This window comes from Phaethon aethereus (assembly GCF_964289735.1).
Source record: "Phaethon aethereus genome assembly, chromosome: 1".
Lineage (NCBI taxonomy): Eukaryota > Metazoa > Chordata > Aves > Phaethontiformes > Phaethontidae > Phaethon > Phaethon aethereus.
Genome location: NC_138575.1, coordinates 206844705 through 206869964, shown reverse-complemented (window position 1 = coordinate 206869964; position 25260 = coordinate 206844705). Strand labels below are relative to the sequence as shown.

Here is a 25260-nt window from a genome sequence, read left to right as displayed (position 1 = left end):
ATGCATGAGGAGACAGCATACTCATGAAAGATTGTTATGTGCTTAGATGTTATGGATGCTGTTATGAATAGAGGAGATAGATATGAGGGTGGAGTCCTTTACACACATCAAGGACTATCTGTTAAAATTTACACTGTTAAAAATAGGTGGTTAGACACACACAAGTTCATTTTATCGTGCCACTTAAATTTTTTGGACTTCTATCTAGCAAAGCACTTAAGTGCTTGCTTTTTGTAATCATGTACATAGCCTTACTGGGGTAGCTACTGTGGGGATCTAAGTGCTTACTTATGTGTGTATGCTTACTTACACATGTATGTGTGTCCCCATCCTAAACAGAACCATGATATAAAGCTGATCTCTGTGTCTGGAATGTAGGTATAGTCACTGGCTAGCATGCACCAGTTAGTGGGAGTTTCATATGATGTTATAAATGTCTTCTAAGAAATCTAAGTTTAAATCTCATTGCGCTGGGACCAAATAACTGATGAAGGCAGTTGTTCTTTGAATTAAAGATAGAGTTATAAATTCAAATATCATATCTGGGGGAAGAGTTAGTATTTCTGTAAGAAGTCTTTTGTAGTGACTAAGTGTTACTGGTTTAGATAGTTTTTAATTACACTTTTATATTTCCTTTGCATTTTATATTTGGTATTGCTTTAAAAAAATTGTGTTTTGTCTAATAATACTGCACTAACAGTCCTAGTTGATATGTGCAGTTGTTTGCATTAAAAATGGTACAGAAGAAATGTTATAATTATGAGAAAATCTTTTGCCATTAGAAAAAAAGATTGAAACAATTCATCTCTGCACTTTTCAAAAAATCTAGAGTGCATTAATAAAATATCTAAACCAAATAGAAAACTGATTTGTCTGGTATTTCAGAAAAATTAAAGCTGCATTTCCAAGTGCTTTGCATTTTAAAACATCATTCCCTCCCCCAACTTCTGTTTTTAGGTACGAGCGAAATTCACAGTTGATGATCACAGTCATTACCTTTTTACACCATGTATTCTTACTCAGTGGGTTCTTGGTTTATTCAGATACGATTTGGCAGATGGTAAGTCACTTACTTCGTTTTCATTGATAAAGTTGTTCTAAAATGGCCTAAATTATTGTTGTTGTCAGTCTTACTTCACATGCAACTCGTTCACCCAGTGCTCTTTCTAAACTGTGAACTGTCTGTAACTCAGTAGAGGGAAAGAATGCCTAACAGTTCATTCCATAACATATAGTAAACAAGTTTAAAAAATCTCCAATGATGTTTTAAAATATGTGTGGGAGCTGTGTATAGATTAAGGGAAGTTAGTAGGTTGTGACTGCATCCTTTACTATGGGAATTTAAAGTGTACTCCCTACTCCACATAATGTTTTTTCTTTTTTTTTTTTTGGAGGGGGAGTGATTGGGTTAGGGGTTTTTCTGACTATATGTCTTGTCTTCTGGATTCTGAGGGACTTGCCTCTCATGCTTTGCTTTTTATACCTGGTTGTATAAACCTGGTAATGTGACTGTGGAACTACAACTGCTACACATCATCTATGTCCTACTTAACAAAAGATTATAACCACCCTTATACATACAGAAAACATCTAGAAAACTATCTCATCTGTAGAAATTTACAAATACCTATATAAGAGTCTAAATATTCTCACAATCTGGGAATGCTTGATAATTACAATCTAATCTGAAAGTTCTTCTTTCCTTAACTTTGGAAATGGTGAAATTTGTAAAGGTATTCACTTTTGTGCGCTTTGCCGAACAGACAGTATAGGCTTCTTTCTAATCTTGTTTTTGTCTCTGAAATTGCGATTAGTAATACATCATGAGCAATTACTCCTTACTGTGTTTTAGCTCTTACAGTAATTAAAAGGTTACATAGAGGGCTGTTTAAAGAATATAGAAGTTATATGAATGTTATTCCTGCTCTCCATTTATTTTCTGGGATCATCAGATGGTGTAAATGTAGCTTGAATAAGGTCAGAAAAGCTCACTGACAATCAATGAATGGGTAATCTCACCCTGTTTAAGGACTCCATTGTTGTATCTGAAGGTGATATAGGTATATGCTTTTTCAGTGATGAACAACATGCCATGTTATTTACTCATCTCCCCTTCCTTCTCACCTTTGTGAAGAATATTGAAGATTTGTATTCACTAGTGGCGTTTTATAATACAGACCGTTTTGGGTATTTATTGTTATTTTAGTATTTGTTATCAGTCTTTCTCTTCCCCTTTAAAAGAGTCTTCTGGATTTTCTTGTTTTCATTGCCTGGAATTTTGTCTTCTAATTTTTACTTTGTGTGCAACACCTTGTTCATTTTCATTAGAATGCCGTCACTAAACTGAAGAACTTGTTTTAATAGAATATGTTTCATTTTATCATGTAATGATCCATAAAGATACTATTATTAAAAAGCACTTCATAATGTTTACTTTTTCTCTTATTTCTTCCTTACTGATGCCCTCCTGCTGGTATGTAATTTCACTTACTCATTTTCAATCTCATATTTTGAAATGGAAAATTTGAGAAAAGTAAAATTTATTATAAATTTATAAAGCTGAATATCTTCTTAAATTTTGTAGGATCACCGAAACAAACTGCAGATCATGTATTGGAAATTGTTGCTTATGAAGCATGTCGTTTGTTCCGTGACAAAATTGTTGGCGTGAAAGAACTTCATGTGTTTGATACCGTTTTGATGAAAGTGTTTCAAGGTGACTGGGGCACAGATTTTCTGGACAATATGGCAGGTAAACCATTTGAGGCATACTACACAAACCTGAAATATTTGTTTAGGAACTGCCTAATCAAATCAGGCTGATCAAGTCAGACAGCATATGAGCTGAGCACCTAAACTTTCAAGTGTTTCCTTTTATTTACACAGATATCTTCTATGTAACTTGGGGAGCTTGTCAAGAGGCATTCATCACACCAGGACAGACTCTACCACCACATGGGAGGCCACTTGGTAGACTAAGCTCAACAGACCTGAAAGATATTATTCAAAAAGTGAGACAAGTTAAAAGAATATACACAGCAAGGATCCACAGCAATTATTCTAGACATTTTTTTCAGGAAGTAACATGTGAGCACCAGGTTTAGGGTGGGGTCTGCTGCTTGTTCGAGGAATTATCTTTTGCATTTGGTAAAGTGAGGGAAGGTTTGTGATGCTATGTGGCGGGCAGTAGGAAGTATCATGTAGCAAGGCTATTTTAATGAAAGGGCATCAGGCACATTTGCTGGTGATTTACAACAGTTTGATGAACAACATTTTGAGGAACATTGGTGTGCATGTATATTTGTGTATTGTTCAAGTACCAAAGTGTTTTATTAAACTTTTACTTTCTGAATTTGTAATTTGCTAATGTAATTTTTTGGGGAAGAAATACAAATGGATTACTTGGAGATCTGGCATGCTTTTAAACAGCAGAGTACAAAAAGTGAACTTGATGAGGAAATGCAAACATGTAAACTCTGCTAGGCTGACTGATTTTCAGGAAGAGAACTTTGAGATCACCTCCCCTTATTAATAGTGTTTGATGGACAGCTCTTGTAGCTGGGAAACTACTCCCTCTCCTTAGTTGCCAACTTGTGACCAATAGGCTATATGGGAAAGGAAAAAGTTTAATAGCCTCAGTAATCAGAGTTTGTTTTTTTGTCTGACTACACAATTACATTTGGCTTCAAAGATGAGGTTTTAGTAAGTATAACAAGGCCAGAATTTAATCTTAGGATCTGTTATTATGTGTGTTTCACTAGGAAATTCCATAATCTGCATTTATGCAGCAATTGGCTGCCTAAAACACTCTTCTAAGTTACGTATTAATCTGTAGTCAGAGACAGCTCAGACTTTGTTTTGATCCATTATTTAATTTTAATTAATTCAGTGGTAGATTTCTATTTCAATGTATCAAAGACTTCTAGTGTATCCTGGTGCTGGTGGTAATGTGATCTGTTCATTACTGGTAAAGGGTATGCAAGGTATCTAAATTCTGTCACATAAATAAGTTATTTGTAATAATTACCAACGTGGCCTCTTAAGCTTTCAAGCCCTTCTTTTCTAAACTTTTAAATGTTGGGTTCTTTCATATTGTACTGCTTTTATTTTTTATTAATGAACACAATTTTTTTTTTATTTTTTAATAGGGTGTTATTCATTATGGGCGAGACAAAAAAGAGATAGAGATTTTACTGTTCCAAGAAGTCCTCAGTTATATTTCTAAAGTGGACAGAGTGCTAAGTTTTCCTGGAGGATCACTTCTTTTAGCAGGACGGAGTGGTGTAGGTCGTCGAACAGTTACCTCTTTAGTCAGTCATATGCATGGAGCTGTTCTGATTACTCCCAAAATTTCCAGAGGCTATGAGCTGAAGCAGTTCAAAAATGATCTTAAATATGTAAGTCACGCAGTGTCTTCCATTTTGTAGTGTTGTAGGTGTGTCTTAAAAAAAAAGAATATGGTAATTTTGAGCGACACAAAAGTCTTGTGTGAAGAGATATTTTAAGAAAAGCCAAATGTCAACAGTCTAAATGAAACAAGTAGAGTTTTGTAAGTTCTCAATGTCTAGATGTGTATATTGTTCCTTATAGTAATTACCGGAAACTCTTCTTTTTTGACTACCAGAGCTGTTTTTTATGAGTGTTGTGGACTTCATAAATTCTAAGTTTATGTGAATATTGGAAAGGTTTTTTCATGTATATATTTTTAAATTTGTATGTATTTTAATTTGCTGTCTCTACTATGGTCTGCCAGTAGCTGAATCAAGTAAAATTTTAGTGATTATTGTAATTTTAAAACAAATGCAAACCATGAATTAGGTGTTTTTCAGTACCTTCAGCAATGCTAAAGAAAATTCTAGAGCTAAGCCCACACAAAAGAGCAATATAATTGAGTCACATCTGGAACATAAATATACTCTATGAAAGTGTTTTAATTATTTTTTCATTACCAAGCTGTACATTTAGGTAGAATGTTCTTTATATTTGATATCTTCTATAACTGAATAACCTAGTAATCTTTTGTAAATATATAATAGTATAGAAGCTGTGGAGAAAATATGTATGTAATATATGATCAAGGAAAGATTATCATTCTTTTATGAACCATACATATATTCCATATACTGAGATTTAAATGTCTTCCCTGCTTCTAGGTGATGGAGCTTGCGGGCATTGAAGCACAGCAGGTAGTATTGCTGCTTGAAGACTATCAGTTTGTTCATTCCACGTTCCTTGAGATGATCAACAGTTTACTGTCTTCAGGTGAGACAAGTCCAAAAAGGTTATGGTACTAATTTTACCACACAGAGTTAGCTCAATGAGGCAGATTTAGATGATGTTTTCTAATTTTATGTCCATGCCAGAAGTGTGTGTTAGTTTTCTACACTGTTTTAGCTAGAATCCTTGTACATGAGAAACTGACTTAGAGTTCACTTAGCTGTCCTTTAACCTGCCCTGCAGTATGGGTGCTTTCAATTCCTCAAAGTTGCAAGTTAAGTTACTTATTTCAGAGGAGTCCTTTATAATAGGGTAACAACAAAATAATAATATATTCTACTCTACAGCTTCCCTTCTGTAATAAAATTCAAAATTGAGATGCGTCCCAGTGTTTTACTAGATTGAATAGACAGAGTCCTTTACTTAATCAAACACCAGCAAAGACCACTTCTCTGAAAGTAGTGAGATGATATGTGGAACACCTCTCCTCTGGGGACAGGCTGAGAGAGTTGGGGTTGTTGAGCCTGGAGAAGAGAAGGCACCGGGGAGACCTTATTGCAGCCTTTCAGTACTATAAGAAAGATGGGGACAGACTTTTTATCAAGCCCTGTTCTGATAGGACAAGGGGTAATGGTTTTAAACTAAAAGAGGGTAGATCCAGACCAGATATAAGGAAGAAACTTTTGACAATGCGGGTAGTAAAGCCCTGGCACAGGTTGCCCAGAGAGGTGGTAGATGCCCCACCCCTGGAACCATTCCAGGTCAGGTTGGACGGGGCTCTGAGCAACCTGCCCTAGATGAAGATATCCCTGCTTATTGCAGGGGTATTGGACTAGATGACCTTTAAAGGTCCCTTCCAACCCAAACTATTCTATAATTCTGAATAATATATAACAAAAGTGACTTTAATTTGTTACCTGGCTTTGTTCCTCGATAAGAGAGATCTTTGAAGGACTGAGTCTAACTTGCTAAATGTTTTTTGGAACTGCAGTAGTTTAAGAGCTGATTGATAAAAGCACCAGATTTTACTGGTTCCCAGCTGCAAATACAAGTCTCCTTACCGTATCAGATTCTCATCATCCAGTGTTAAACCTCTATGTGTGAGGACCTAGATAACTACTCTCTTTCATGTTTCTGTTTTCTGATATACAACAGTCTGGTTTAATTTGTTTTGTGTGCAGTATTGGATCACTGTCTTCGAGTAGATTTCAATGAGTTTTTGAAGTATTTTGCAGTTACACAAACAAAGTAGGCTAAGTGAAATGGAATCACTGTAATTTCATTTGTTGTTTTCATATCATGAAAAGAATGGTGAAGTACATGGGATGATACTCCTGAAAGTATGGATGTGAATACTGCCATACTCATATTCTCTATACAGAATATTCAAGGGAATCATTCAAAGGAATTTGAAGAATTATAGTGTATTCGATCTGACATTTTAAATTCATTCTTGAAATAGGAGAAGTTCCTGGGCTATATAAAATAGATGAATTAGAACCATTGCTATCTCCTCTGAAGGATCAAGCTTCACAAGATGGATTTATGGGACCAATCTTCAACTATTTCACATACCGTATGTGAACAGAATTATGTTATAATTTATTGCAAAGTTACAAAAGTGGTATAATAATGGACAAATAATTTCTAACATGATCCTTTTTTGTGTGCATTTTTAGCTTTCAGTTAGTTATTAAAAACCAGGCAGCAGTAATGAATGAATACAGTGTGATATTTGAGGGCACAGAACCCTTGGCTTAAAATTTTTTCTGTCTGAAATTTTATATCCATGAATGTTCTACAAAGCTGGTATGAAATCTGTTGTTGAAAGTAATTAGAAGGAAGAAGTGTTTGTCCCCATTGTTTTCTGGTTTGTTTAGCTTACATATCTAGTAACAGATTATTCAGTTATACCTAAGAATCTCTTTGGATTCTGAGTAATCATAAGCAAGTTTAGAGATAGGTTTCTTAACTATATGCGTTTCTTCCTTGGACCAATACGAAGATTAAATAGTTTCCAAATAAATAGAAGAATGTGACTGAAAGAATACAGATGTTGGCAGTCATACTGAAGGGCCTGGAACTACTTCTAATTGGTTCTATTGGTCTATATTAACTGGAATAAGAATTAATGGTATCTATTCAAATAATCAACTCTTCTAAATTAAAAAAAAACCCCAAACTAATAGACATAATGAGGATCCTTGATATTAAATTAATTTGCTTAAGTTCTGTTTATAAACACTCCTGCCCTAGTGTCATGTGGTGTAATAATATCTTTTTTCAGAAATTACTTTGTGATAAGTATTTGAAGGACACTAAATTATGTTGTATTTGCAGTAAATCTACCGTCATGTAGTCAGATTGTTATCTACAAAATATTTAATATGTTGCATTTTCTTAGGGATCCAGAAAAATCTGCATGTTGTCTTGATCATGGATTCTACCAATTTAAATTTCACAATAAACTGTGAAAGTAATCCAGCACTGTACAAGAAATGTCAGGTTTTGTGGATGGAAAGCTGGTCAGAAAACAGTATGAAAAAGGTAAATTGCATTAATTAAAAACTGTGATTTGTTTACATTAGTGTCTTCAAAAATAACTGAGCTTTGATGAATAAGATCAAAATATTTAAAGTTGTGAAGGAATAATTGTCACTGTGCTTATTTAATTTATTTGTGCAGTTCTACAGAGACAGAACATTTTGCAGAACAGTTAAGTAATATTAGCATTGTTGTTTTAACTGTAACATGTTTTGTTCCGTCTGTGGGCTGACTTGAACAAAATGCTGACTACTGTGACTCTCATCAAACACAGCTTTTAAGAACAAAATACAAATAGACTGCAAACAAAATGTTAAAGCCAACTATGCTGATGATATCTGCTGTTACTAGTATGCTTGACAGCTAGTTTAAAAATAGGTTTGTTAGGTGTATGTGATGTGCTGTATACCTACGATTGCACTGTAAACCTTATGTTATTCTTGAATCTTTGTTAAGTGTTTTGCTTGATGAAACAGAGTCAGTGTGTTCTTTTTAGGAACAAAATCCGCTTATTTCAAGATGTCCACAGTGTAAGTTTGAGAAAGATACATATTACTTCTATATGTTAAGAGACTGCCAAATGCAGTACCCTGATAGGGGCAAGACCGCCACAGCTTTGTGACCCTAACTTGAACGAGTGGTGAAGCTGAGCATGTATTCCCAGCAGACTCACACATAAACACACAAAGACAGCACATACACACATATACATGTTTGCCACACAGAACACCACAAACAGAAACCCTCAGCACAAACACAAACAGCATCGTTGGCATCATCCTGTTCACCTCTCTGAGTGATCACAGTGAAGGTCTATTAGTGGGAAATAGGTACATGTGCAGAATGTGGATCCCCCTACTAGCTGGGCACAGACACACAGGTCCTCCAGTAATTGCCTCTGGTTCCCCAGGTCTCCCCAGTTGCTGGCCTCTGGACGTACAAGCTCCTGAGGTCACAGTCCCACTGCAGCTGCTGGTACAGACTGCCTCACTGCATGCGTGCGCACACACACACAGTGGATCAGTGTAAGCCCAGTAACTGGGCTTATACATTCAGTCCATCCAGCAACTGACCTTGGATCTAGGATCTCCCCATTGTGTCCTGCAGCAGGCACCTACGCATACATGTACACACATAGACACACGCAGCCAGGTATCCTTTGACTCCCAGACTTCACAATGTCTCAGGCCGGTTGGCCTGGACCTTCTAGTCCTTCTGGCAGCCAGCTCCTGCAGGGGCCTCGCCAACCCATAGTAAGTCTTGTGCAATCTGAAATGCTCTTCTGCTGCATCCCGTAACATGTCCCAAGACTCCTATTCAGTAACCCCCTCAGCCTAGTCTGTAAGGTGATCTGTCCTGTCCCACTGACGTATCATGATGGGTTTCACATCTGGACAATGGGGTTGGTCAGTCTCCTGGGAGAGCCATGGGAGCAGATGGCGCAGAGTAGCCATTTCTGCCTGGGTTACAGGGGCATTTCCACCTGCTAATGTGCCTCAGTTTCAATGGCAGGTCGTACTGAAAATTCATTTTGGCAAAAATGTTTGGACCAGCTCTGTACACAGTTAAAAATTGTTTTTCAGAGTATATTCATTTTCAATTCAGGACGGATTTTTTCTTTTTAAGTAGAGTCTTATCATTTAGTCATATGCCAGAAACCTTGAATGTACTTGGTATATTTTTACCGTTGTACATTGTATAGTTGTCAACATATTAAGGTAAGGCCACTCTTAGGCCATGGAAAAGACTTCCAAGTCTTAGACTTAAGCATTGTTTAATTCTGGTGTTGTATCCACAACAGTTGTACTTAAGACTGATTTCCTGTTGAGTTGTATATCTTCTTACATCTTTGACATTTGTGTTATTTTAAGAGTTCTTTGAGAATTAGTTGCTCTTTCTTAAAGCCAGCAAAAGTTCCTCTGCTTGAGAGAACAGGAAGTTATCAGTGACAGGGAATTGACTTTTTTAATGCTATAAATATTTGGTAAATACCTTATTCTCAATAAAGGATCATATTCAGTCTTTTCAAATGAGAAACTAGATTGAAGGTTTGGTTTTTTTTAGTTTTAACCTGAATATTCATTGTTTGTTTGTAATTTTCATACAAAAAATCATGTTCATTTTTTTAGATACCTGAAATGCTTCTGTATGGTTCAGATGAACAAGAAAAGACTGGAAAAGCACACAAGGAACTTAAGAAAAAACATTCAGGTAATATTTAGGTGGTCCCACTAGTTATTATTACTTATTATTAAACACTTATTCAGTCCTGTGTTGGGCATAGATAACATACATATAACAGATACTTTGAGTATGTTTTCGGCAGCAAATTCATAGACTTTAGTATTGTTCACATGGCAGGCATTTTGCGCAAGAGAACATCAGACTGGAACAGACATTCTGGCTTATCAAACCCAGTCTATTCTGTGTCACAAGCAATCACTACATATATTCAATTTTATAAACTGATTGAGCTGCATCTTGTTTTGTTTTGTTCTGTGTCTTCCTTCTATGTGGATGTTATTTCACAACCTCAAAATTTGATGTTTTGAGAGTTTTTCAGTCTATATGTTTTCATTATTCTTGTCCTAGACCTACTCATTTTACTTGAATAATTCTTTATCTCCAATAACTGATTTCTTGTAAGTAATGCCCCTTATTCAGCATAATTTGTTTTTATAATAAAACTTCAAATTTAACCATTTTAAAAATAGGATGTCAAATGAAAACTAGGAGACAGGTGCCGGCACTCATTTCCACAATACTACTTTTAGCCACTTTTTATAAAGCATTAGTCTAAGTAGTACTTAGAAGTCATGGAACCAACAGAGTATAAAATTGTCAGTGGTTCACTTGGGGTTTCTTGTTTTGTATTCCAGCCCATCAGAATAATAGCCAAACTTAGGCTTTAGTGTTCATGCTACCATCTATGTTTATCCTAGGTCAAGGTGCTTAATCTATGTCTCAGTACTTACTAAAGGCATTCATTTATGTGTAGGTATGTTTTAGCATTTTTTTCTTTTCTAGGGTAATACAGTTTATTTTACAGTATCTTTGGGCTTCTTTTGAGAAACTGTTCAACAAATTAAAGGACCTGGAATGTTAGAAAAACCTTTTAGTCTACCTGTCATCAGAAACAAGGGAGAAGACAGAAATACATGGGCTTCCTTTGTAAAAAAGTTCCAAGTATTTTCAAATTCAATTTCAGTGGAAATGAAGTATCTTTTATGATTAGCCCTCAGTAACCTGTAATTAATTTTCCAAACATCAGTGAAATAATTTACAGCTTTGAAACAATTTCAGTATATTTCTTTCTGAGGAATATGTATTTCAAATGTAATTACATGTTGTTTCCCTGAGAGTACTTTGAACAATAATATATTCTTTGTGATATTTTGAATGCTTTTAATTCATGTCTCAAAAAACATATTCTGTTGCTCTTCCTTAGTTATTTTAAAGTGAGATAAGAATAAGCATATTATCCATGTAACAAATTATGTTGTACAGGTGATTCTGATTTTCTGAAGTCATTTCTGGCAATCCATGAATCATGTAAAATGTATGGAGCAACGCCTAGCAGGTATATGACATTCCTTCATATATACAGTACCATCAATAACAGTAAAAGAAGACAGCTAATAAAAAGGCAGAGCCACTTGCAGGTATGTATTTAAAACATTTTTAACATACGTCTTTTCAAAATCCTCTCCCATTTGGAAATGCCGTGTGTATTAATGGGCTGTAGCTGCTAACATGGTTGTGAGAGGCGTCCTCTGTTCGCATATGCTCATGCTGTGGTTTCAGGAGAGAAATAGTATGAATCTTAATGCACATCTCTGTTCAAATGCCTCTAAGAGTGAAGAGTGGTTTCTTGTTTTTGTTAATATTTTTCCTCAAGACTGTATTGGACTGGGTATGTTTTCTTGAAAGAGTAAAATGTGCTTGAAAGCACTTTACATTTTTTCAACCATATGTATTAGAATTGTGTTGCAAACAATCCATCATCATTCCATCAATTTAATTCCTGCCTCTGCTTGTATAAATTTTCCCCATGTAGCTCCTTATTCCATCCCTTTCTTTATATGTCTACAGCAACTTCCTGCTTTGTGTGATTCTTGCATCCTTCTGGTTCAACAAGGTGTTACCTTTAACTTCATTGTGCTCTTGTGTAGCTTTGGCCAAGATTCCCTTTGTTGTGATTTTCTCTCATGTTGTATTTTGGAATTAATTTCAAATTCCTTTTCCACACACCAAACCTTTGCACAGTTCTAGACCAAATGCAGTTAATCTCAGAGATGTCGCTTTACTCCTGTATGCATAACATGCATATTTTTGAAACCCATTTGTCATCTTTCCAGTCATAAATCTTTCCCTCCCACCTCCCCCCAGTATATTTCTGGAAAGATCTGTATGATCCTTTAGGACATGTAACTTTTGTCTTTACCCTTCTCCCTTCCCTTTCAGCTCCTTTTCCTAGTGACCCTTGCTGCTATTCTGAAACCACACTTGCAAAGCTGTATTTCTTCTTAAAGCATCTGTCAAAAACAGATGACTTTCTTGCCTTGTATTCTACACTGTTTTTATTCTGTGTGCCAATCTTTTTCATCACTGTAGTATGCAATTTAAGATTTATATTTGTAATGATAGAAATTGCTTTTTTATTTAGAAAGTAGCTGTGGTTTGTTTGTGACAAACACTCACTTCTTAAATGGTTAAGAATAATGGTTAAATAAAAGTAAACACTTACATGAAAATTAGAGATGTGCATCCTATATCAAAACACCTTCCAGGTAATATTTTCTTTCAAATATATCTTGAACTAATTCTGTTACCTGGTTATTGTAGAGTAAATAATTTAGAAAGTGTGAATAAAGAAAACAGTTAATCTTCAGCATAATTGAGGCTTTGTTTTATGTACATTTATGTTCATTAGAGAACGTACAAATATGTAGAAATAAGATAATCTGATTTATTTCAATTTGATTTTTATAGATTTGCTCTTAGAGAAGATGTAATTATATGGAGTTAATATCAGTTAACTGAGATGCTATTGAATTAATTAGAAAAAGATTACTAGTTGCTGTTCAACTAAAAGTGTTATTTTGAGAATTTTGTTTTCAGCTTTTTGATGTAGTAATAGATCTTAGAGTGACACGTCTATAAGTGCCAAATCTCAATTTTAGGTTAAATAATACTAAGGAAATATAAATAATATCAAGAAAATGTGGAACATAAATTAAAAAATTAAGAATATTATTCTACATCACTCTTAGTTTGTGCATACTATTTATAACCAAACTTCATTTAAATCCATTTAAAATACACTGCTAAATAACTGCTTCTTGTAAACTTCTAAAGGCAGGTGTTTCAAAGCTGAATGAAGCTAAAGCCCTGGTAGATGAACTGAACAGAAAAGCTGGAGAACAAAGCATTTTACTGAAAATGAAGCAGGATGAGGCTGATGCTGCCCTTCAAGAAATTACAGTATCTATGCAGGTGTTGTATACAATTACATCAAAAGTGAAAAAAAAAGAGATGCTCTTTTATTTTTGGTCTCCATAACTGCCTATGCTTTGTATTCTTTTCAAGGTTTACAAAATCTGATGCTTTTACAAGAATTTGCCTAAGCGAATGCATGATCCCTGAGGCTTGAATAAACATGGCACAGGACAGAGGATTATATAATTTAAATCATATTTGAACTGATTGAGTAGGAAGAGATCAGTGCATGTTCTACACCTGAGTGGTACCTACTGCTGTAGTTTAGTCTGAAAGTTTTCCTAGAACTTCATAAATGCAAACTGATCCATTTTATAATGTTTATTAGCTAGGAACTTTAAACAAAATACTGACAGGTAGCACTGTTTTAAGTAGGAATTAAATTTGTGGACTATTAGAAAGTATGTATTTCATGAGGTCTGGACCCCTGAAGTTAACTTTAAAGAAGGTTAAATAATACCTCTGTGTTCATTACTCCTTGAATTTTTATTCTTCAGCTCAGAGGTAGACCTTCTGTTTTTTGAGGAGGTAGTGTTTTCTCAGTTAAGTAAAATAATTGTGCAGAAAATACATATTTACATTGATACTTCCAGGAATCATAAATTTAAGATAAGCTGTAATGAATCTACTGTCACTGCACTGTTCTGCTGAACTGATCAGTCTGAAGCACGCTTAAATAAAGAAGTTCAGTGACAAAGATACTCTCTGTATGCAGTAAAGTAGATGCCTGCTCTTTCAAATCATTTGGTTTGCAGTGCTTTAAATTACTTCCGATTTTTATAAGTCTACTTCTCTTGGCAATTTTTAATACTTTTAGGCTCTATATGCCTACTATACATGAATCTGAATAATGATGATTGGCTTGGTGTGTTCACTGCTGGCCTCAAAGAATTTATTATGCCATTTTCCCTGATTTCTGTTTTAAATTTGTGTCTGCTGTAGTCTGGTAGAGTTACAGGTTATGTGGGTAGCACATATTACATTGTAGGACAAAATCAAAGAGTAGGCCAAATGCAATAAAACATGATGGCCCCACTGACATCAGAAAAGTTACAGTAGAATTCTGATTATTTAAATTAGCATGAAGTATAGGTGCCCTGTAACATTTTAATGTCACAAATGTTCTAGTTTATGTAAGACAGAGGGCTCTAATAAATACAGACTCTTTTAATCTTCTTTCAGAGCAAGGCTTTTGACCTACAACTGGATTTTAAGGTTTTCTTATTCAGAGCTATCATTCAGGACATGTACATTTACATGAAATGTCTCATCTAGTTTTATGTAACTAATGTTTTATGGATTTGAATGTAATCTTCAATGACATGCTGGTCTATAGCTTGGGTTAAGTACTGAGAAAGATTGTTATTAATCTCAAGGTTTTCTCTGCTTATATACATCTGCTACAAATTCAACTTGTCTCAACAGTTGCTGGTTATAATAATACGTTATATACTGGAAAAACATAAACCCTGCGCTTTGTTGTCTTGTATCTTTTAGGTGAACTGCGCCTAGAATATTAGTCTTTGATATATTTTATGCATTTATCCTCAGTTATTTGTTTTGTAACTGGTATTGGTAGTCCCCGGTTCGGGTTTTTTTTTTTTTTGTTGACTTCAGAATATCTGAAGTCCTTTTTATTGTAATTTTATATACTAGGTATTTATTATTGTACTGAAGTGCTTAGGAGTTCTGGAGATGGCTAATGGCTACTGTCTGCTGTATGGTAGGCACAGTATAAATACAGGAAGAAAAAAGATGTAAACCCAGACAGCTTACAATATATGTGTAGGACATAAGACGGATATCCTTAGAGACAGATGGGTGCAAATTTACAAGTAAATAATGTATTAGTGTTTTTAGGCTAATGGGCTCTATTCCCAACACAACTGCTGCTTTTAATAACATAGAAAAGGAGGGTTTTAATGGTGTAATGAAAGAAATAGAAATGTGAGCAGCTACAAAGACAATGACATGAAGACATTACTTTCAAATGTAGTAAGAATGTTAAAGGTTGTCACTCATGCTTTTAGAGGGGGACTGCCATCTTGATAAGGAATGGAAAATCAGGGGCAAGGAGGAAAAAAGTCATAATGAGCCTCAAAAATAGAGGAACAGATCTTGTCTGTGGTAAAGGGAAAGAGACACAGTAAAAGCAAAAGATGCTTATTCCATATAATTTAGTTACCTAGCCAACCTGTCTAGATATTTAATTGTAATTGGTATTTTGAAATTGTATTATAATAAATACTAAAAGAAATGAGAGACCTAAAAGAATAAAATCTGTGTAAATGTGAAAACTAAAGGTATTCTTTTTTTTTGACAGAGTGCTAGTGAGCAAAAAACAGAAATGGAAAAAATAAAACATCGGATAGCAGAAGAGGCTGCAGAAATAGAAGAAAGAAAAAGAAAAATTGAAGATGAACTAAAAGAGGTTCAGGTAAGAGCTGATAAGGAAAAGTAATATTTTGCAGTCTGATTTTACTTGACTTACTCAAGTCCCACCATGCAAAATGGTTCTGCAAAATTTATCTCTGCAGTTCTTAAATTTTGCTCTAAATTATATTGATATTAAAACTTTTATGCATTAGAAAACAGTATTCTATTTGCCAGATTTAGACTGTAATTTTTGGTATTTGTGTTCTATTAAATCTTAATTACAGAAAGAATTTTCAGGCCAAATCTTAACTCCAGTTGCTCTTTCTATGTTGTTTTGGTCTACAGCTGCATTCTGCAGATTTTATGGAATGTTTTTCAATTACTAATGCCTTATATAGACCAACTACATTACTCTGCCTTGGTCAAGCTGGTAATCTCATAGGCTTCATACTGTCTGCAGAACGGAAATAGTTTAATAAAGGATAATTTCCAGTTATTACTGAATTCTGAAAATTATATATCCTAAAGGCACTATAGCAAACTGCTTGTTCAAAAGACCTTACAGCTGTTAAGCATCAATTTTCTTTGGGAGGTATATGTGTTCAGTCATTGCTTTTAGTCTATTTTTCATACCATCCATTTAAAATTGTGCCAAAGAATATGGGAAAAGTGCAGCAACTTAATTTTTTTTCCTTTTAAATATCATAGGTGCCAAGGAATATCCTTGTATTGAAAGTGACATATAACTACAGGATTAGGATAAATCCCTTTCTGTGGTCTTTGATAAATGTGAAGGATGTGCAAGGTGTGCACAGTCTTCAATGATAATCTAACTTTCTTCTGTTTTCTTATCGTTTTATTGCTTTGTTGGTAAAGGCAAAGGCTGTCTGGATTTGTTTAGCTACAAAAATAGAAAGCTTTTGTGACATGTACTTCTATGTATAAAGATATCCTCAGTCATGCCTATAAATAGTAATTAGCATCATTATTAAAATATACCTGTATCACAATGAACTTCTAATCAATGAAAGAGTAAACAAACATGATTGATATTAATATCTATATAATATTAATTACAATGCTGAATTAAAAAGTAGGGAATGTCAGGATTAAGATATATTGTTTTATATGGAAATATTTTTATTATTACTTAATAAACACATGGCAGTTTTTAAATAACTTGTGCACATGAATATGCATCAATGGCACTTGAATGGGAATGGTGTAGGGAATAAAATATGTAAAAAGAACAACAAATTGTATGAAAACTGAAATGGCAAATGTTCAGTTTCTTGTCTCCTCATCTATTTTTTAATGTGTTCTTATGTTTTAAGCCACTGGTTAATGAAGCTAAATTAGCAGTTGGAAATATAAAGCCAGAGTCTTTGTCAGAAATCCGGTCACTACGGATGCCTCCTGACATAATCAGAGACATACTAGAAGGAGTTTTACGATCGATGGGGATTTTTGATACATCATGGGTGAGCATGAAGAGGTGAGGATTTTATTTAAGCTTTAAACTTAAACAGTAATTTACAATATGAAATACTTTCTATTATATTCAGGAATAACATTTGTGCAGAATTCTTTGGTTTCATAGGGAAGTAACCTCATTAACATTTGTTTCTTCTTTACTTAGTTATTTAATTCTTTTTACAGTTTCTTGGCCAAAAGAGGTGTGAGGGAGGACATAGCAACCTTTGATGCCCGTAATATTCCAAAAGAAATACGAGAGAGTGTTGAAGAACTTCTTTCTAAAAACAGAACATCTTTTGATCCAAAGGTAATTTCTGATGGCATTACATAAAATGAAAAAAGACAAAAAGAAAAAAAAAAGACATGATTGTCTGATTTGCCAACATAATTTTTAGAATGAACTTAAATTAGAGAAAAAATACTGAATTCTGCTTACAGAATTTGTCAGTATAAAGGAAGACAAGTGTAGCAGAGATTACTCTGTTGCGTACTGCCTCTAAGTGAGAATTTTGTTAGTGACTGGGGAGTGGTGGGATGAGAAGTCGTTACGGAGTCAAGTCCTCAGAGATTTTTGTCACTGGTATAAATTAGAACTCAGATCAAGGAATTCTAACTGGCTCCTTCTGGCCTCCTTGTAGCAGTAAGAGTCTTAATAGTACGCTTAATTAAAAAAGGTGGGCTAATGGTGATTATATGTATGGGTGATATTTGAGAATTGATTTGGCTATGAAAAGGAATTCATAGAACCATAGAATCATAGAACGGTTTGGGTTGGGAGGGACTTTAAAGGTCATCTCGTTCCAAGCCCCCTGCCATGGGCGGGGACATGTTCCACTAGACCACGTTGCTCAAAGTCCCATTCAACCTGGCCTTGAACACTTTCAGAGATGGGGCATACACAACTTCTCTGGGCAACCTATTCCACACTCTTGCCACCCTTATAATGAAGAAGATTCTTAAATACTAGATCCTTATTTTTAGAAGGAGAGTTGTAGTTCCCTGAGAAGGAACACAGTGATAAATTATGCATTAATTTAAAACTTCGTAACTTCAGTCAAGCTTCATAGTTGTAAAGATAGCCATTTTTTTTTTCACAGATTGATTGCCTACAATATAATCCGTTAGAAACAATTTAAAAGATGAGTTCAGTAAAGGAGCTGGTTAATTGGCATATTTAAATTGATAACTTGTAAATCTGTTACATTTATTTATACTGTATTTGTCTCATCTACATTATACTTCAAGGACTTTTTTGTAACTATTACTGATTTTTTCAGAATGCTAAACGAGCCAGTGCTGCAGCTGCTCCATTAGCGGCTTGGGTGAATGCCAATGTCCAGTATTCCCATGTCCTAGAACGCATTCAGCCTTTGGAAAAAGAAAAGGCTGGATTGGAAGCGTAAGTTAGACACCGTTACAAAATAAATGTTCTTAATTCCACTGGATGTGGGTGAAAGTAAAGCCACCAAGGAGGAATTTAAGTTTATTAAAAACAAAAGATGTAAGAAATTGTATGTCATCCATAGGTAATAAAATATTCATGCTGAGACAGAAAAAGTAAGTGTGCAATATTTTGTTTTTCCTGGAAGCTATGCGTTGGCCAATCAAAAGTTACCTGTCTCAGCTGAAATGTGTCAAGAAGAAATGAACATTACAGATATGCTTAAAATGTATTCTGTCAGTGAAATCCATGCTATTTTATGAGATGTGTAGTACCTTGTTTTTCAGTTATGTACCAAGCATAATCAGTTTCTCATTAGGATCAAAAAGGTATGACATAGTCTTACGACTACCCATAACCTGAGGAATCTATAACTGATTGTTTTTCTAGATCTTAAAATTCCATATTGGAAGAATTTGTTCTGATCTTTAAGAATACATTTGCATGGGGTGTTTGCTTTCAGTTTTTAAAGCTATCTGATGAAAAGTAGTCAAAACTTTTACATGTTAAAACATTTTCGTTAATATAAATCACAAGAAAGAACTGTCTCCGAACTATTTGTATGTAAACAACTTTCCTGTTACATTTACTCTTTATTTTCTTTTGGATTCATAGTCTTAAAATAAATGTTACATTTTGTAGTAATCTCAAGAAAACTGAAGACAGAAAACAGAAGTTAGAAGATCTTCTGAACTCTGTTGGTCAAAAAGTATCGGAACTGAAAGATAAGTAAGTTGGATTTATTTATTTCAAGATTTAAGAAAAAAGATGATTTTATGCTGTGAATAATGAAATTTATCTAACCAAATGTAACTCCCTGCTCTGCAAGATGTGTACATCAGAAGTAGTGATAATTAGGCTATCTATACACTCAGTGGAGATAAATAAACACTGTTAGAATACAGTTCATCTCATCAGTCAGATGAAATGCTCCTTCAAAGTACCTGCTTCTCACTACTGACTGTACTGGAAGTCTTCAGTGTAGACATTGTAGATGTCAAAGATAAGCAGTATGTCTCTCACCTTTTAAATCTAAGAGGACTTTAATGTCTCCTCTGGACTTTGCAAACAAGACTTCTACTGATTACAGCTTGAATAAAGGCAGTTCTGTTTCTCTTAGGATGGCCGACTTCTCTGACAGTTAGCTAGTTATCTATGTCCTCTTTTCTCATCAAGTACGTTACTCACAGTGGCATAAAAATTGCTGTGGTGAACCTTTATACTTTCTCCAAATTCAGTTTAATCCAAGTCTTTCAGTTTGATGTTTCTATTATGTAGTTAGTATAGGAGATACTTTACAACTGACATATGTGCATATCATTAAAAGTCATGGTTTGTAGTCTGCAAAAAGAAATAATTGGAGAATTCTTCTTGTCATTCAGTTATATAGTGATGTCTTAGATTAACTAAATACTATATACTGTATATTACAGTTAAATATATTACTTAAAAAGGTGGGTTATTAAATGCATTAATTATTTTAATTTAATATTAAGCTAATTAGATATTAGACATTACAAAATGATACCTAAACCTTGACTGTTGTTTGGGGCATGTTCTTACTTTGTAGTGTTTTACAAAGTAGAGTACTGTGCATTGAACTGGGGTCATCCATGTGAATTAGCAATATTCCCCTTTAAAGGTTTCATAGGTTAAATTTACCAAAAAGTTACAAATGTAGAGTATGATGTTGAGCCTGCTATTGTCCTGACTAGGTGCAGAACAAAACTTAACACAATCACTGAAATCAATTCAGGCTATTTAAGTACAAGAAGGAATGATTTTCAGACATTATGGTCTCTATTGCAAATGTATATTTAAATCTCACCTATGCATCTATCTAAATTTTGTTAGTAATTCTAACAAGCTCTTCTGCCAATTAGAAGCAGAAGGTATAAAAAAGAATTGTAGTTGTGTTCTTCATGAACAATAAGGGAGGAACTCATTACAAATTCAATTAAACTGTCTGTAAGTTTAGTAGTTCTTGATAGCCAATTACAAACAGTAGTTGTTTTACAGGTTCCAGAGTAGAACAACAGAAGCAGCAAAACTTGAAGCAGAGCTGAGTAAAGCTCAGAAAACGTTGAAAGCTGCAGAAGTACTGATAAATCAACTCGATAGGGAACACAAAAGATGGAGTGCCCAGGTTAGTGAAAATTTTCATAAATGCATCTTATAGCTGATAATTTGAAAATACAATTTTTTCACTGTTTGGAGAATGTGAGTTATTGCCATTCTGCATGTCTTCTACATGTACATTTGTTTGACTTCTCATTAGAAATAATATCTTTTCTTCCTTCTGAAACTTCCTTTTACTTCACTGTACAAGTTACCTTACCTATATCATATAGCTACAGAATGTGTAAAAAACCCCCCAGTATTTAATATAGAACACACAACATTCTTTGACGTTCTTTAATCACAGTAATAATGTAATTGTTATGATGGCTGAACGTGTCAGCAATTGGACCCTCAAAGTTGAGATACAATCAAAAGGGACAGATTTTTGGAAAGCATTAAACAATCACCATCTTACATCTCCTTTATGGCATCGGCATTGGAAATGCAAACGTAGACCTACCCAAAATGTTGGGTTGCTTTTGAAGTTTTCATATACGTGTTTGAAACTTTTCTGCTTCTAAAGTAGGGAAAGTGAGCATATCTTATTTGCTCAAATGATACATTTGGGAGAAACTTGTAAGCCTTTGGACACACAGGCCCTTCTTCAGTCTGAAACAGAAAGGAAAATTTCAAGATACATACAATCTGAAAATAGCTGTGACCCCCAGAAAGCGATACCGAGCTTTCTTGGGTATCTTAAAATGAAAAAAAATCTCTCTGCTGAGAGACATGGTCCTGTCTTTCCACTGACACTGAAAAATGCCTAAACAATTATACTAAATACCTGCATTTTGAAGAACCGAAGTTAGAGTTAGATAAGTCCTTCTTGTAGGTTGACCGGCATAATGGAAAGAAATGGAAGATTTTCCTCTGAAAGCAGCTCTACAGCTATTCCATCTGCTATAGTAAAGATTGGTTATATTTGAAGCCCAGAGTTTAAACACTTCTAAAAGTGATTCCTCACAATTTTTCACTCTGGTATGTTTCTCCTGTCTTTAGAAAGTTCAGACTATCTGCTAATAGTATGCTGTAGACCAAACTGGCGGATATGAGTCAGAACTCATCCCATATTGAGGACGGTGAAAAAGCAGTATTCATCTCCCTTTAAAGGAAGGAGGAAGTAATAAAAAGTTGCTTTTTTTGTTTGTGTATCAGCTTTTTTTTTTTAATGTCAGTTTGATTAAAGTAAAAAAGTGAGTACCTTCAAACCAATTATGTCAGTCATATATTATTTTGATATACTGTACTTTTCTCCAAAATACTGGAACATTTCAAAGGAGAGGTGTTGTAGTGCAAGTAAATTATTTGAAGATGTATGATAAATGTATTTTATCATGGAAGTAAGGCAGTGAATCACATTTTTAAGTGTAATAGATACATACAGTATTTAGTATCTGTATACATGTTGTAAGTGGTACTCACTGGCTGACTGTGACTAGGGTCACATATTTCTTATTTTTCTTACTGTAATACTGTTTACCCAGTTGCTTATAAGTGACGAGGTGAACTCTTCACCAAATTCATAGATTTTTAGTGACTAAATTCTCAGAAAGATCTGTCCAAGCTAAAAATCACTTTTCCCATACTTTCATGTGTGTGTTGCTGTGGATTAGGTGGGTATAGATACCTGAAATGCAAGAAGAGAGTCTGTCTCAACTATCTTCTCCATGGCAGGTGAATTTAATTCTGACTTTTTAGTAACTGATGAGAAATATTAACATAGTTTTTGTTTGCAATGCACCTATAAATTCTGTACTTTTTTTTTTTTAAGGTATCAGAGATAACAGATGAACTGGCTACGTTGCCTAAAAGAGCTCAGTTAGCAGCTGCGTTTATTACCTATCTTTCTGCTGCTCCTGAGGATCAGAGGACAACCAGCTTGGATGAATGGACCAAATCAGCAGGCCTTGAAAGTAATTTTTTGTGTGTGTCTGTGTAATTAGACTTGATTGAAGAAGTGAGAAGTGCCAGTGATTTCTAATGAACAGTCTCAATTGTCTTGGTGCTCCCAAATGAAAAGTGACAACATTTTCTTAGTCAATAAATACTTGTATATACAGACAGGCTATTTCTTAGGATTATTCTATTGATTATTAAGTTTATAAATACTTCTAACTTCTTAAGGTTTAGCTCCACAGTCCTTGCTTAAAAAGAAAAGTTTACATGAATTAATGCATTCAAATTAACTGTTTTAAATTTGCCAATGCATCCTGAATGCTTCTGCTTTTTCAGTAATCATTTTTATCTATGTGTGTTAAACACATCATTAAATATTTTTTTATAACATCAGCTAGTCAATAGTAATAAGTTTAAGCAATAAAATAATAAATTTAAGAGAAATCTACAGACTTGCACTGTGTTACAGTCTTCACTGTATATGGAGTAGTAAATGCTTAAAAATTATGCAGACTATAAATACTAGTGCAAACTTACACTCTTTAATTTATCAGAGTTCGATTTACGGCGGTTCCTGTGTACAGAAAGTGAGGAGTTAGTTTGGAAAAGTGAAGGTTTACCTTCAGATGACCTTTCAATAGAAAATGCTGTTGTCATCTTGCAGGTAAATTTGTTTTTTTGTCTTGTCTTGGAAGCATTTCAATTTCTACAAATTTCAGTAACATGGCATATTTCTGGAATTTTGAACTATTTGATTTGTGTTATTTTATTAGCACCAATGAACACCCACAGAGAAACAATACTTATGTAACTCTGAAACGAAAAACAACCCAGTTAAAGAAAATACATGTTCTTCTTTTTTGCTTTTACAATTTTCTTCAAACAGATGTCGAACAGACAAAACTTGTTATCAGTCCGTTCAGGCTTCAAGTGTGAATGATCATTAACAACAGTACAATTAGTTGAAGATAGTGTCCTATATGGGTTCACTTTGACATGTCATTTCTAATGCTTTTTTTTTTTTTCCTTTAAGGAAAAGGCTATATGCAGATACCTTTCAAAATATCTAGATTTTAAACCCTCAGATTTAATCAGATTAGCTTTGTGATATAGGACACAAAATGCCACTCATTTAAGGCCAGTGATTAATAATACTTGAGAAAAGATTGATAATACTATGCTTATAGTAATGGTTTTGTTTTATCATATATAAAAATATAGTTATATATAGATATATAATAAATATACATATTCAATTGCACAATTATGTACATAATACTGTAGTTATAATGTGGTAATTTATAAGATCCACTAGCAAGTAAAGATTTAATGCCATGAGGAGAATCTGCATTTGCCACAGGTAGTTCGCTTGGATGACTGATTATTCTCTCAAATCAGTTACAGCCTTTTCTCCAATTTAAATTTATATTGCTTTATCATCTTGATATTAGATCTAGTTATTCCTTTCTCAGTTTGATTAAAAAGTTCTTCAATAAATACCATTATGTACCATTAAAGCTACTTATATGCTATAATCAAATCTTACTGTCATCTTTTTCCTTAGTTGAATAGATTGAGCTCTTAAAAATCTCACTGTGTTTGAAGAGCTTTTTCAAGCCCTCCCTCAGCTCAAATAATTTTCTTCATGTACAGTTTTTTTCAGCATTCTTCTAAAACTGGAATTGGACATGGCATTTTACCAATGTCATCTACAGTACAGTTCTCAAGCTTTTGTGCTCATCACATCTGTTGATGCTTGGGTATTGTCTGTGATTCCCTGTTTACTATCTGTGTAGTTACTCAGTTTGGAATAGTAGGACTTGGAATTTAAAAAAAACTGCAACCCTGAAAGTGTTCTTCTATCAGACTGCACCAGAGAATTGCTGAAAATAAATGTTTAAAACCTCAGCAAGTTTGCTGATGACACAAAACTGAGAGGAGTGGCTGATACACCAGAGGGTCAAGCTGCCACCCAGGGCATCCTTGACAGGCTGGAGAAATGGGCTGACAGGAACCTCATGAAGTTCAACAAGGGCAATTGCAAAATCCTGCACCTGGGGAAGAACAACCCCATGTACCAACATGTGCTGAGGACCACCCAGCTGCAAAGCAGCTTTGCAGAAAAGGTCCTGGAAGTTCTGGTGGACACCGGGTTGTATGTTAGCCAGTAATGGGCCCTTGCTGAAAAGAAGGCTGATGGTATCCTGGGCTGCTTTAGGCAAAGTATTGACGGCAGGTCAAGGGAGGTGATCCTTCCCCTTTCCTTGGCACTGGTGAGGCCACACGTGGAGTCCTCTGTCTGGTTGTGTGCTCTTCGGTACAAGAGAGACATAGATGTAGTGGAGAGAGTCCAATGAAAGGCCACAAAGATGATTAAGGCAGTGGAGCATCTCTCCTATGAAGAAAGGCTGGGAGAGCTGGGACTGTTCAGCCTGCAGGAGAGAAAGCTCAGGGGGATCTTATCAATGTCTATAAATACTTGAAGGGAGGTGCAAAGAGGACATGGTGCCCAGCGACAGGACCGGAGGCAAAGGGCACAAACTGAAACAGAGGAGGCTCTGTCTGAACATCAAATAACACTTTTTTCCTGTGAGGGTGTTGCACTTCACTCACAAGAGAGAAGCAACAATGCATTTATTCAATATAAAACAGTGATTTAACAAAGTTTGATAGTAAGTGCAACACTGGTT

The 25260-nt window shown here is 34.7% G+C and overlaps 1 protein-coding gene across 1 annotated transcript in view; it reads left to right on the top strand.

Moving 5' to 3' along the window:
• Window positions 1-25260, top strand: part of DYNC2H1 (dynein cytoplasmic 2 heavy chain 1) — a gene marked incomplete at both ends in the record, with an annotated part of 192488 nt that overhangs the window by 46981 nt on the left and 120247 nt on the right. The window contains 18 exons of the mRNA XM_082012188.1: window positions 958-1060; window positions 2585-2752; window positions 2887-3011; window positions 4149-4397; window positions 5154-5262; window positions 6680-6793; window positions 7622-7764; window positions 9891-9972; window positions 11269-11423; window positions 13120-13257; window positions 15584-15697; window positions 16971-17131; window positions 17296-17419; window positions 18390-18511; window positions 19196-19282; window positions 20573-20699; window positions 22446-22587; window positions 23125-23234. Of these exons, the coding sequence (XP_081868314.1) occupies window positions 958-1060; window positions 2585-2752; window positions 2887-3011; window positions 4149-4397; window positions 5154-5262; window positions 6680-6793; window positions 7622-7764; window positions 9891-9972; window positions 11269-11423; window positions 13120-13257; window positions 15584-15697; window positions 16971-17131; window positions 17296-17419; window positions 18390-18511; window positions 19196-19282; window positions 20573-20699; window positions 22446-22587; window positions 23125-23234 (2373 nt within the window). The remainder of the gene's footprint in view (window positions 1-957; window positions 1061-2584; window positions 2753-2886; window positions 3012-4148; window positions 4398-5153; window positions 5263-6679; window positions 6794-7621; window positions 7765-9890; window positions 9973-11268; window positions 11424-13119; window positions 13258-15583; window positions 15698-16970; window positions 17132-17295; window positions 17420-18389; window positions 18512-19195; window positions 19283-20572; window positions 20700-22445; window positions 22588-23124; window positions 23235-25260) is intronic.